The 13,415-nt window shown below is 45.5% G+C and overlaps 2 protein-coding genes across 2 annotated transcripts in view; one reads left to right on the top strand and one right to left on the bottom strand.

The window, feature by feature from the left end:
• stau2 (staufen double-stranded RNA binding protein 2) overlaps positions 1 to 1,175 on the top strand; it is a 61,996-nt gene extending 60,821 nt beyond the window's left edge. Inside the window, exons 14-15 of the mRNA XM_058059775.1 lie at positions 319 to 384; positions 984 to 1,175. Coding sequence (XP_057915758.1) covers positions 319 to 384; positions 984 to 1,019 — 102 coding nt within the window. The 3' untranslated portion in view covers positions 1,020 to 1,175. The remainder of the gene's footprint in view (positions 1 to 318; positions 385 to 983) is intronic.
• Positions 1,176 to 5,246: 4,071 nt separating this feature from the next.
• On the bottom strand, positions 5,247 to 12,606 carry LOC131108623 (retinol dehydrogenase 10-A). Its single transcript, XM_058059776.1, has 6 exons — positions 12,076 to 12,606; positions 11,546 to 11,772; positions 7,512 to 7,610; positions 6,205 to 6,350; positions 5,677 to 5,808; positions 5,247 to 5,611 (listed from the first exon to the last, which is right to left on the bottom strand). Exons 1-6 carry the CDS (start codon positions 12,359 to 12,361, stop codon positions 5,488 to 5,490), a joined length of 1,014 nt encoding a protein of 337 aa, XP_057915759.1. The 5' UTR covers positions 12,362 to 12,606; the 3' UTR covers positions 5,247 to 5,487.
• Between the last annotated feature and the right edge of the window lie 809 nt (positions 12,607 to 13,415).

Raw genomic sequence — 13,415 nt, 5'->3', positions numbered from 1 at the left:
TCGTGCTACTCTGAAGCCGCTGCTGTCACAAATACAGACGTCACTCAGTCATACCGACTGGGCAGCAAGAGCATAAAGTGTAAATGTTAAGCCAATAGCGCTACACAAACAGTGAGAGCAGAGGAGCCAAAGACAGCGGAGAGTGAAGGGAAAGTGTCCTGCTGGCATTGTCTTTCCCAGAGTTAAGTGTTATTTGAAAAGCAGCTGAAGGGTGACACTCACGCTCCTCCCACTCTAGCGCGCTCTTCCTCCCTGCGCACTCACTTGACCATCTGTTCCCCTCTCTCTCTCTCTCTCTATCTCTCTTTCCCGTCTCAGGCTGCTCTAAGTGCCTTGAAACAGCTGTCGGAGCAGGGACTGGACCCGGTGGACAGCCCTGTCAAGGTACGGCGCATCACGGTCTCACCCCGGTTAGAGCCGCTGCAGCGAGGTGTCGGCGTTCCGGCCCTCCCAGCAAATCAACAGTCGCCACACACAGTCACATAATCTCACTCCATCATTCCCAAACTCCTCCACGGTGAGCATGCTCGGAAAGGAAACCAGGAAGAAGCCAAGGAGGAAATCCCTGCCCATCATTTCTAGAATATTTTCCGAGTAGGTGTAAAAAAAAAAAAAAAATCGGGCATGGCTGTTATCAAATAGCAGAGGAAAGGAAGGAGGAGAGGAAAGACCGCTAGATTTACGTCACCATTGTGGAAGAAAGGGAAAATATGTCTTTGAGGCTGAGCTGCTCATCACTCATCTCTCACCCGTTCTGTCACTCACTGACCTTCTCACATGCTTCCGAAAATGCATCTTTCTTTATTTCTATTGACAAATGTGGTGGTTGTCATCAATAACTGGCAGGAAGAGCAATTGAAGAAAGTTATTTTAAGCTTTTTTTTTTAAAAAAAAAATATGACCGCTGTGAGGAGCAATTGAGCTCTTTGGTTCCCCCTTTCATGCTTTCTTGACCCTGACCGCATTTTGCTTTGTGTTTGCAGAGCACAGAGGCCTGCGGGAGGGAAGACGGACACTAAACAGACTAACTCAGGCACCACCACCACTCAGGTCTGCACGGATTCAAAGGCTGTCGTCCAGGAGCTGACATCCCCGAACCCCCTTTTCTCTCTCTCTCTCTCTCTCTCTCTCGGGCACACATCCCTTCTAATCGTCCCCTTGCCTGAGCCCCAAAATGTAACTAAACCCTTACCTTTCCCCCCCACGATGGCCACTGTCTCCTGCATAACCTGTAACATGCAATAGGGTGGATGTGCACCGTAAGACAAAAAAACATTACCTGAAGTCTATGTGAAGACAACACTATCTCCACACATTAGTGATGAGTTCAGTCTCGGTTTATAGAGGAATTAAAAGAAAAAAAAATTAAAAAAGCGAGATGCATGGTACTGTATGAAATGAGGGGTGATCGATCATTCCCTCCGGATCAATATTTGTCGGTATGGTTAAAAGAAATATGTACATCATGCCATTGAAATACAATTTTAGAGGAGGGAGCCAACTTGTAGCTTCTTTGTTTTGATGGGGATTACTTTTTCTTTTATTCTGTTATTTTATGGATCTAACAATGCTTGAGTACTGTATTTAAAATTAACCAATGCCAGTGCTGTGAAAGTTCTAGTTGTTGTCTTCATATATAGTCACCCAGCTTACCTTGTATGCTGACTTACCAGAAAAAAAAAAGAGTTCATCTATATCTATATGGATGTGTATGAATTTATTCCCAAAATTAACACACAATAAACTGTTTTTTTCATGTGGACAAAAGGAGAAAGGTGGTGTTAGCAAGGTTGGGCTGTCCCGTTTGAACGTGTCCTCACGCTGGCAGAGCATGACCGACGGTGGCGGCGGTCACATCTACGCCCATTGTGTGTGTCGTGTACTTTTGACCCGTCGCGGCATCAACTGGGTGCTTTTAATGCCTGCTTTGGATCTCTCGTTCCCTCCCAGGGCCGCATTGAAGATGGCGTCCGTTTGTGTGAAAGATGCAGTAAAAACACCTCAGTTCATGTGGAAAAAAAAATCTGTCTCTATTTTTTTTCTGCCTCTCAGTGGATGTGCGTCATGCAAGCGTGAAAAGGAGTGACACTGCCCTCCAGAAGTATTGGAACAGTGCAACATGTGATTGAAAATAGGTCATACCCGAATTTTTGAGGCTCATCTTTGTACTTTTTTTGGCAAATTCCAAGCTGGAAATAACTGTTGTGTTCTGGTGTTGTTCACTCAACGGCAAAAAAAAAGGAATTGAACATCCTGTTTCAATACTTTTCAAGGGCACTGCAAGTATACCGTTGAGCCAGTTTCATCTCATGGGGTTTTTCAGGACATCTAAAGTTAAATATTTTGATGGAGTGATGTCTGTGACGTACATAATTTGTTTTCCAAACTTTTGTTCAATTAAAAACATCTGCATTTTAGCAGAATCTGTACTGACAAAGGGACTAAATAATGCACATCTAATCCATGTTTCCCACTTTTGTCTAAGTGTATATATCGCTAACTGTGTCACGAAAGCAGCCAATAGAAAACGTGATTCCGCCCCCAAATTTCACATTGACCAATGGCTGTATCTGCAATTCACCCGGAAAAAAGCAATCACAGGAAGTTACACTTAATTGGTCTAAAATAAGGAACATTACTTTGTTTCTGGTGGGAATCATTTCAGTGTGACCCCAAACAATGCACTAGCATAAAAATTCCTACGAACGTTATGAAGAGGAAAGGTAAGGTAAAGGTAAGACCAGACTTTTGGCTTCATGTTTAGTAATTTTAGTATTTTTTTTATTTTAGTAATTTTTAGCGAAAATGTAGTCGGAGTGGCTAATATTAACTTCAAGCTAGGCGAAGTTTGTGTTCAGGGATTTATGCTGGTCTGTCTTTGTTCGCTTTATTATGAATGACGTGTGAATTTTCATAATTCAATTTGCTGGCGTTTTAGCTAACGTTCCTAGCATTGCGTAAATGTACTGCAGGTGGAGCGTGACGCTGACTATTATGATTATGGTTTTTCCGGGGTATTTCGAGTTCTATAGGATACGTTGATAGTGATGTAATGTAAAGCATCCCACTGTCTCACAGGTGTAAAAAGAGGTTAACCCCGCCAAAATATGAAATGAAACAAACACATAGATGTGGTATTAGACCTGTGTGTAATGGGACGGGTGTTAAGTTTAACAGCTGACAAACAACCTTTTGTGTTGAAAGTAATTGTTGCGCCTTGACAGGTATCTGATTGCTAGATGCTGTGTCACACTTTGCTAGGTTCTGTGGAAAATGCACAGGTAGATAAATGCCGGATCTACTCTTACTGGATCTCTGTATGAAAGTGTTCTAAGGGTCTTCTTTATCTTTGAAGTGATGGTGCGGAATGGAACAAGGTCAGCATCGCCATCACCTGCGCCCCCACCACCTGTGCTCCAGCCTCACGCCGCTCCTTCCTGTTGGCCAGATGAATGTGAAAAAAGGATTGACTGATGGACTCAGCTGGCAGCTACATCTGCTGACCATCGAGGAGCGCCAAGGCCGTTCACACACATTAGTGGCACATCTCTATTCCAGAAGCTTGTCCACGCCGGCGGCCACGTTAAGGCCTCAGATGAATTGCTGGGCTCGTAGCAGCCAATATGGGAAGTGAACCTCCACGCCCGAAATAGAAGAAAATCAATGCGGCTGCGGAGAAAGTCCGTGCCGTGCAATAGCAAACGCCGGCCTCATCGATTTTTCCCACTGAATTATGTGCCATCGACCCTCCTGAAGGCCTCTTAATTAGCGCTCCGTTAGCAGGAGGATAAAGGAGTGAGGGCAGTCTGAAACGCGTCATGATTCCACTATTGTGTGGACCAAAGCAGACTCTGTTTCTCTCATTACAGCTCATCCGCCTCCCATGTCCACCACGCCGCAGGAGAACCCGTGTGACGCAAGTCTGAAGGTTCTCCATTCTCGGTCAGGTACATCCATGTTTACTTTTCATCATGACTACATGAATAGGGGAGTGGATGGAAATTGGATTCGTTCTACTGACTCAAGTGCTTATGAGTCACTCATTGAAGTGAATCAGAAAAATAAATAGATTCATATTTTTTAAGAATAATTAACAACTATATTATATGCATATGAGGAGAAACATGAATACATGAGAAAAACATTTTTTTTAAGAAAAATGTATATTAAACTAAATTTTTTGGGAGAAAAGTTGTGGGAAAATGTGATATATTTCTACATAAGTTCTATTCTGAGAATAAAATAGTCAATATAACTTTTTGGAGAAAGGTTTTTAAAAAGAAAATCTATGAGAATCTATGAATCTGAAAAAAATCACAGAAAAATTATGACAAAATTAAATTGTTAAAAATTGTATTGAACTTTTTTTTCCCTGGAGGAAAAAAAATATTTTGGGGTGAGATCATCTTGGAAGGCAATTGGGTATTTTTAACCTTTATATATGATGTTGCTTCATGTCTTGGCATGACTCATTGAGGTTTTCCTTTTTGCTGCTATTATCATCTCCTATTGTCAGCGCCGCTAACAAAGACCAGCAGTGACTCGGCGGAGCTCCATATCAGCCACTCATACGCAACAATGGAAAACGACGCCGGCGTGAGTCACCCGGTTTCGAGAAAGTGAGGCTTTTCTAACGCGGAAGCAACACCAAAACACCATTTGGTAATAATCTAAATCACTTTATTAATTTAAGTTAGGTAGAGACACTAAACATCGGAACCACACTTTGCTTTGCTATGGAGCAGAAAATTACAAAAACAACAAAAAAAAAACAAAAGGTTGATGTCATACTGTCCAAAAAAATAATAAGAGGTAGAGAATTTAGGCTCATTGCTGTGACTGAAGGAATGATGCCTGTTGGAATGTCACTGAACTTTTCAAACGCTGTCATCCCCATCCGTCACATCGGGAAAGTCATTTGGGTTACAACATGGAAAGACACTTTGAACGGGACAAACGGACGCCTGTGTTACTTCTTGGACAAAGAACACATCTTTTAAATAGGCGTGGAATTTGTTGAAACGGTGGGCAGTGGAGTGGAAGATTAGAAAATTACAGTGCATGTCTACAAAACAAAAAAAAAAAAAATCAAAACAAAAAGTGAAGATGTGTTTTTTTTTTACTGTCTGTACAGTAACATACTGTATATTCCCACAATGACGCTAGATAAGCTGGTGACTAAATAGTTAATTATTGGATACCGTTTCTGTACGATTTCAAAACTACTGACAGTATATAGATGTCTCTTGAAAAAAAAAAAAAAAAAAAAGAAACACACGCACAAAACGACAAATAACTCCATTGTGTAGTACACAGCTTTCTTTGTTCCAGAGGAACAATATGGTAAACCTTTGCATTTGCTCAATGCAAGTGCACCAGCCCACATTCAGTCTTTCAGCCCCCCCACCCCCCTTTTCCACAGTGGTCGTCTCCTCCTCGTGCTTGCAGGATTGTGTGCCGCAGCCCCCCCCCCCCTCTCTCTCCCGCCTAGATCCCGTTCTTGGCGTCGTTGTTGTTCATGGCCTCCTTCCGCTGTGCCAGGAAGGGGTACATGCACTTGTCGGCGCCGAGGAAGCGGTACATGCACACGATGGCCTCGAAGGGTAGGATGCTGCAGGAGGTGCAGGTTAGTGGGGCGGGTGGTTGCCGTGGCGATATGGTGGGAGTTGGTGTTACCTTTTCATGAAGTTGACCATGTAGACGATGCGAGGCGTGCAGATCATGGGCTGGTCCGTGAGGATGGCACGCATGGCTTGCTTGACGCAGAACTCGGGCTTCAGGGGGGGCAGGAACGGTTCAATCTCCTTCCTGAATGCAAGAGAAAGGGGAAAATTAGGAGGAAAAAATTCTAGGAATGATCACAAAGGTTATGTAGAGAAGATTTCGGCACGTTATGAGCAATAACAGTACATGGTGATGCTTGGTGGTGGGCGGGGCCAGTGGGGGCACGGCGCACCTGCTGGCCGAGCTCCCCTGGGAAAGTGTCCCTATCTTTGTGGCCGATTGCTGACCGCCCGCTTTGAAGATCAAATGTTATTTGTGAGGCAACTTTATAGGGAGAAAATTACAGATGGCAAACTCTTGGCAGGAGCACCAAAAAGCCTCGCGACACGCAAACACAAAAAGAGCTAACCTCTGTGTGTGTGTGTGTGTGTGTGTGTGTGTGTGTGTGTGTGTGTGTGTGTGTGTGTGTGTGTGACTCACCTTATTCTGCAGCCTTTGAACATGCCGGTGTCCACCAGGTAAGGACACACCAGAGTCATGTTGATGCCGTCCTTCTCCGAGGCTTTCAGTTCGTGGCTCAAGGACTCGTGGAAGCCGATGGCACCGAACTTGCTGGCACAGTAATCCTGCATGGAAAGCAGGATGATAAGGTCGGGGTGTTTCTGTACGTTGGACGTGTTTGTTCTTGCATGGACCCGCACCCCCACATGGGTCATCATCCCAGCAGGTAGCTTCATTAGTGGTTTTGACTAAGCTGTGTTTACATGACTGTGGTTTCTTCAAAGATACAGTCTTTTTTTTTTTTTTTTTACTTCAAACAAGGTACTGGATTACTATACATACATGTACAAAAGTCAATACATGCATAGTTGGGTATAATTATGTTTAGAATTTTTTTAAGAATTAAAAAATGTAAACACTCAGCTTTTTTCCCCCTTTAAATTTCCAGAGGCGACCCGGCCAAGTTCCATCTATTTAGCAATATTTCATATTAATCATAACAATTAAGTTCCATGTGTGGGAGGAAAAACGGTTATGGATAAATTCTAATATTTTTTTTTTTTTAGAAAAAAAGGCTGCATGTCAATGTTAGCAGAAAAGATGTTACATTAGCTGAAAATAAATACGTAATTTTATATAACACTGGATAGCATTCATTATAATAACTTATTAAAAATCAATGAAAAATGTCTCACGGCAAATTGCAGCTTTTTGGCCCCATGACAGGTTATTTAACACATTTTTAAAAATGCACAGACGGCGAGTACAAAAACAGGCACAATTTTCGGCAAACCTGAAACGCTAATAAAAGAAGCTTTCTTTTGAAAGAGCGCATCGCGGTGTTTTGGCCGCTAATGTATGTTGCGAGGGCTTGGTTGGCCATTTTAAAAATGAATTTCACAACTTGACGAGGGAATAAAAGGCCAAAGTTTATCCGTGGAAATGGCCAGTGACATGAATACCGAGCGAGTCGCTTACAAAGCCGTGATGAAGACGTCTCCGTCGCTTGGGGAGCTGTCAGCTCTTTCTGGAGCGGGGGCCAGAGCCCCCCCCCCCCCCCCCCAAGTAAAACCCACTGCTGCGCATAGAAGAATCTATAAGAGGCTCCCTAATGCTCATCTGTGTCTCTTAATTTACCGGGGTGGGGGCAACAAGAGAAAGGGGGCTGGATCCCCGCTACCAAGCCCGGTGTGCTTGGATTTGATGTAAAAGGGCGCTTGTGGGGGGGGCGGCGGGGGCGGATGGTGGGAACCATGAATGTGCATGTGCTGTGTTGTGATACTAACCTCCACTCCAGCTGTGCTGAACAAACCCAGCGAGCTGGCAACCGTCACAATGTGGCCGTGGTTCAGCTCCAGCATCTTGGGGAGAAACGCCTTGGTGGTCTGCAGAGAAGGAGGGGGGGGCAGGACAGTAGAAGAAGAAGAAGAAGAAGGTTAGTTCACATGTGCCAATGCCCTTTGATCGCCCCTCCCCTCGTCTTCTCCATGGTGATGCACAAAGAAGCATCTCAATTCATAACAGGCAGAAAAAATGAAGTGGGATGAATGCTCTAAAAAGTTGACTCTTTCTCTTTGGCAGGTGTGAAAGGCTGAGAAAGGAGGATGAGGTGTTGCCAGTCCCCGCCCCCCCTCCTCCTTCCACCCTTCAGAACAAGCAGGTATGTGGTGTGTGTGTGCACGCACGCTACAGTGCAATGTGTTCTTTTCCCACACAGATCTGATAGCCATTGTTGAGTCGGGCACTAAAGGGCTGGTGACAACACCAATCGCAATCCTCCCTCCCTCTCACTCGACACGATTCAGGCTCACGTTTTTTTAAAAAGGGTCTGCTTGCACATTTTACCGTAACATGGACGTTGCATGCAATGAACCAATCGGCATTCAGACATCACGTTAAAAAAACATCATTCATCACCAGCTCAGGTGCTTTTCTTTGATTTGCTAATATTTTGCCCCCTAGTGACCGTCAGATGAAATGCAGAAGACACTCTGCTTATTTATTGTAGTTAATTGGGTCCAGACTGTGATATAAGTGGAATATTCTTGAGCATAGAAAACCACAATATGTTTTTTTAACATTAGAGCCCTCTGGACATGAAATAACACCCCTATAGTCACCTTTACACTCCTATTAACCAATATAGTCGACATAATTACAGAAAATAAGACTCATGCTCGTGTGTTGCAGTGAGTTTTAGCTTAGCAAATTCAGAGCTGCACTACAAATGTGTTGTTAACATTACTGACACCTAGTGACCAGTCTACGATACTACATATCACATATCTTTGAATATGTCATTTGAATGCCTTGTCTTTGACTTCATTTTGAATTTCTATGCTTACTGTAGGCAAATAATGTGTCCATTTTGCTTAAATGTGCATATTTTTGGTAAATAATATTGCAGAAGGATTACTATATGACCAGTTTGGATGTTATACCTGACTACTAATGTAAGAGGAAGTAAGCTACTTAAAAAAACATACTTCAACATACACAATCACATCCATTCACAACTGTTATTGAACCCCCCCCCCCCCCCCCCCCCCACAAAAAAAAAATCAAAGTTCCCCATGTGGGCAAGCAACTAACACACTTGATGAGGATATGGATCTTTCCCAGCCAGTTGAAGCCTGGGGGTGGGGGGGCCCTGACGTCCATCCAAGGCCCCCAGCGGGAGCCAATCAGCAGGTGTGACATGTGACTGCCACCATAGGAACTGACCAATCACTCTCCCAGCAGGAGGTCCCAAAAACAACCAGTAGGCCTTTTGTTGGGAGAGCGGGCGCTTGATCTCTCCGAGGCTGCGGCAGGAACAATGCCTGGAGCCTGACTTCTCCTTTGCAACCCAAAAGCCAGATCGCTGATGGTGATAAATTGGAACAATCCCCCCCCCCATAGAAAAGTAAATAGTGCCCAGTCGCTTTGCCTTCATGTAAAAGCTTGCGGTTTAATTGCAGCTGGGAAGCCTGGCCAGAATAATCCATCATCTCAGTAAACAGAACCAGAGGGAGCGTGGTACCAGATAGCGTGAATCCACAGGCGGGGGGAGGGACGGCCTCGTTAAACCCGCATCAAACCAGACGTTTGGACAGGTAATGAAACTTGAAAGCATTAAAAAAGGAGGCACTCCAGCCAGGTAGAAGTACTCAGGACTCCAAACATCTGCACTTTTCCAGGGTATACTAAATCTCGTAGAGCGAGCCAGAACAGCGGCGGCCGCGGGCGAGGGAGGACGTTGCGTGCAAATGAGGCATTAATTTCGAATATGCCCCTGATGCCACCTCCCGTTGTCGTCTTTCAGATAGCAGAAACTGGATCGCGCTTTGGACTCTGGGGCGGCTCATCCCCTCGCTACAAACACCACCGTCTGTCTCGCCTCTCATGGCAGCTCCCGGCATGCGGCCCTGACCCCTGCTGACCTATCGGACACAAAATGTGTGAAGGCAACCGGGGGGCTCGTGTCTTACATCAGAGCCGAGGCCGTAATTGGGTCTCGGCATTCCCTTGTTCCGCTAAATTACCCGCTCCTCAGCCGCCGCACAAAGCGTCTTGCACCTGGGGTGTCAGGCTGCATTAGCGCCTCGCCGACAGGAATATGAACAAAATATTGGCCCCCGAGTCGAGCCAGATGGCCGCCTAATTAGGCGGACCTCTCCCAGGACACCAGAATGGAGCAAAAAAAAAAAAATGGCTGTGCTCACTTTTCCACAAACATCTCACCTGACAGCCGACAGAAGTGGCGCTGATCATCTCATCTGGTGGCCTTCTCAATCTTAATCAGTGTGAACCGTGTCCCAAAATGCACCACTTGGCGGACCCCAGTAGAACCCACCTCAGTTAAAAAAACACTTGCACCAACCGGTACCATTTGAGAACCGAGCTATGAAAGAGTCCATCAATGAGTCCTCCACCACGATAAATCCCATCCCCACGAGACTTGAACAGGTATCCAGTAACCCAGTAAAGTAGCCACTTCTGGTTCTACAGGAGGCGTACAGGTGCACCGAGCCCGAGGAAGGGGAGGGGGAGGCCCAAACGAAACCAGTCAAGTAGGACCCTTCTGCCTGGCTGCCTCCTTTCTGTGGATACAGCAGGAATGCAGCCTGCAGAACTTGGCTCCTGTCGCCTGGCATCTTGTCAAGCTGATCCACAGACAAGAAACCAATTGTCACATAAAGTGGGTCAATAGCAGCTTACCATTACCCCTCTCGTCTCGCCGGCCCACGGCCCCGCTCCACCTCCTTCCACCCTGCTCTTTTCCCGCCACGGCGGTGAAGGTCCGACTACGCCGTATTGTTGCATCACGCCACGTCGTATCACCCCAAACTCTGCTTACAGCTTCTATCAGGGGCCCGATGCAACCGGGATAGGGGTGCACACGCTACTCCGACTATCCCATTCCCACCCTCATGCACCAAAACCTTCGGAAACCCGCATCTCCCCTGTGGGACAAAAAGAGTTATTGTCTGCGTCTTCGAATGATGACTTTGCTCGTAAAACGAAATTTCCTGCGTCCTAAATCAGCCTCACTTGGTTAGTCTTTCACCCAGGGGTGCCATTTAAGTGTTGACCGAGTTGTAAACCTGCTGTCATGTTTTTGTGGGACCCCCTCACGATGCATTTAGACAACACCAGCACACCAGCGTTTACTTGAAAGCACGAGTGCTTCCCTGTTAGCCAATATCCCCACTGAGATCCCGGCACAATTAGCTCCTAATTGGGGAGTCATCAAGCTAATGTAAGCCATTTTAACTAACATTTGCATGCGGCCGGCGCCCGTAATGTGTTGACGTAAGAAAAAGGATGGTGGACAGGTTCCCATTAGTCTAAGCTCCATTCAAACCAGCTTGTGTCTTTAATGAACCACATCCTCCACTCAGGCTGTCGCCATTCATTAAGACCTTCTTTCATCTGGACCACCCCTCTAATACACCCCCCCCCCCCCTCGGCCAAGCTACCCCGAAAGGAGCTACGCTTTTTTTACACAGAAAACACCCCAGAATCCCAAATCTGCCACCCAACCGCCGGGTCCTGACTAACTCCTGGATTTGGGAAAACATGGGAAGTGACGAGCTGAATGAGGGAGGAAACCTGGAAGATTTTCAATGCAAATCGGTGGAAGAGTGGACACAGTCTGCCTAGAAGAGCTGCAGACTTGGATGCAATTGATTACTTCATGTAAAGATTGTACTTTTGGCCGGTTATGTTCACGTTTTGTGCATCCTACACCCAGCAGAGGACACTACCACGGAACTACCGGAATCAAACATCAAAAACATGCAACAAAAACCAATCCACGCTCGGCGCATCACCTCACCCAGAAGTGTGCGTGGCAGTTGACCACCATGGTGCGCTCGATCAGCTCGTCGGGGCACTCCAGGAGGTGGTGGCCCGACACCACGCCGGCGTTGTTGATGAGTATGTCCACCTCGCCCACCTCTCGACGCACCTTCTCGGCGGTGGAGTAGACGCTTTCACGCTTGCCCACGTCGCACACGTACGTGTACACCTGAGGCTGGAAGGGAGGCACTTCTTCGACGCCGCCTGAAGGAGACGCGGTCGGAGGGATGAGCCGGTTTGCAGCTTTACACAAAACTTTGCTAACTTCACTTTTAACGACAATGTGACCTTTTTACAAATGTCAACATTTTTACTTTAACAACTAAAAAGGTGTACTCTTAAGGGTTGAATCCCGAGGTTACATAGTTTGACATGTATATGCAATTCAAGGTATTTGTAAAGGTATGCAGGTAGCATTACGTAATATTACCACATTTCAATGCATTCACTGCAAAGGCATAACAGAGTGTGCTCATTTCTGGAGAAAAAAAAACAAAACAACCTTACCGTCTTTGGAGGTCGGCGTGTCCACTTCGTGATAAATCTGTCGCACCATCTCTGCCGTCTCCTCGTTGCTTTGGCTGTTTATGTCCCACAGCACCAGGGTGGCTCTCCGCCGGGCGAACTCCTTCGCGAAGAGCCGCCCGAGACCACTTCCAGCGCCGGTGATCACGCACACCTGTCCGGCCACGCTCTTCTCCTTTGGCCGCACCACCCACTTGGCCCCGGCTGTTACGAAAGCCCACAGCACCTTCAGGATGACCACGAAGAACTCCGCGATGATTATCATCATTTTGGGAAATTACGTTTAAAAAAAACAAAAACAAAATCTTTTCTCAACTCGCAGCGTTGAAGACTGCGTCTGCTTCACAGACCTCAGCGAGAATCGGAAAAAAGGAGAGAAAAAAAAGCGAGTCGTTAAGTTGAGAGGGGAAAAAGTTGCAGCTTGTCCCAGTTGGCGCAGACTTGTGAGCGCACAATACAATGAGAGGCTTCCTCCTCACTTCCTCTGCTCGTCTCATCCCGGAGCGCATCTGGGCTCGCTATTTATTCAGTCCTCCCATCAACACCGGACCCAATCGGACTGAGTCTTTAGCGCCAGTCACAGTGAAGCGTCAGGTTCGCACAGCACACTCACGGCAGGCGCAAACGACAGCATTTGACTCACGCTAATCTTGCACAAAAAAATCTAAGTCATTAGGGTGTCGCTACTTATTAGAATTATGACTAACAGACACCCGTCTATCAATGCAGACGTTGGGGTGGGACGATACAGGACTGCAAGCTTTGGTATCGATACGATACCAGCAGGGGTGTTCAAGCTTTTTCCACAAAAGGCTGTATACTAACAAAATCAAATTTTGTATCGGTATGTATATATATGTTTTATTTATTTTGTAATGTATGTTTTATTTGAGCCAATAAAAAATAAACAGCAGCCCACAAATGGCCCTCGGGCCGCACTTTGGACACCCCTGACATATATGGCCCACTAGGATTTGTCAACTGATTTTATAAAAACAAACATTATATACTAGACTTCAAGCCATAGCTTTGTGTTATTATTAGTATTGCCATTTTTGTTTTAATACAAAGTATATATTTGATAATATTTAATACAAATAACATCAACAATATAATATATAAAACAAGAACTTCTATTGGTTCTCATATAAATCATTTGGCTTTTTGCACTGACGTATTCCCTTAATTTGTAAACAACATATTGTATAAATAAACTTGATATGGCTAAAATCGGTGTTTGGATGGATGTGTGCCAGTTATTATTCGATATCACCAGCTGTTGACATTTCATAACAGTACTGCACGACTGTATCTGCTTGGGT

Source organism: Doryrhamphus excisus, chromosome 21 (genome assembly GCF_030265055.1).
Source record: "Doryrhamphus excisus isolate RoL2022-K1 chromosome 21, RoL_Dexc_1.0, whole genome shotgun sequence".
Lineage (NCBI taxonomy): Eukaryota > Metazoa > Chordata > Actinopteri > Syngnathiformes > Syngnathidae > Doryrhamphus > Doryrhamphus excisus.
The sequence above is the reverse complement of the archived record's forward strand: the minus strand, read 5'-3'. Positions and strand labels throughout refer to the sequence as shown.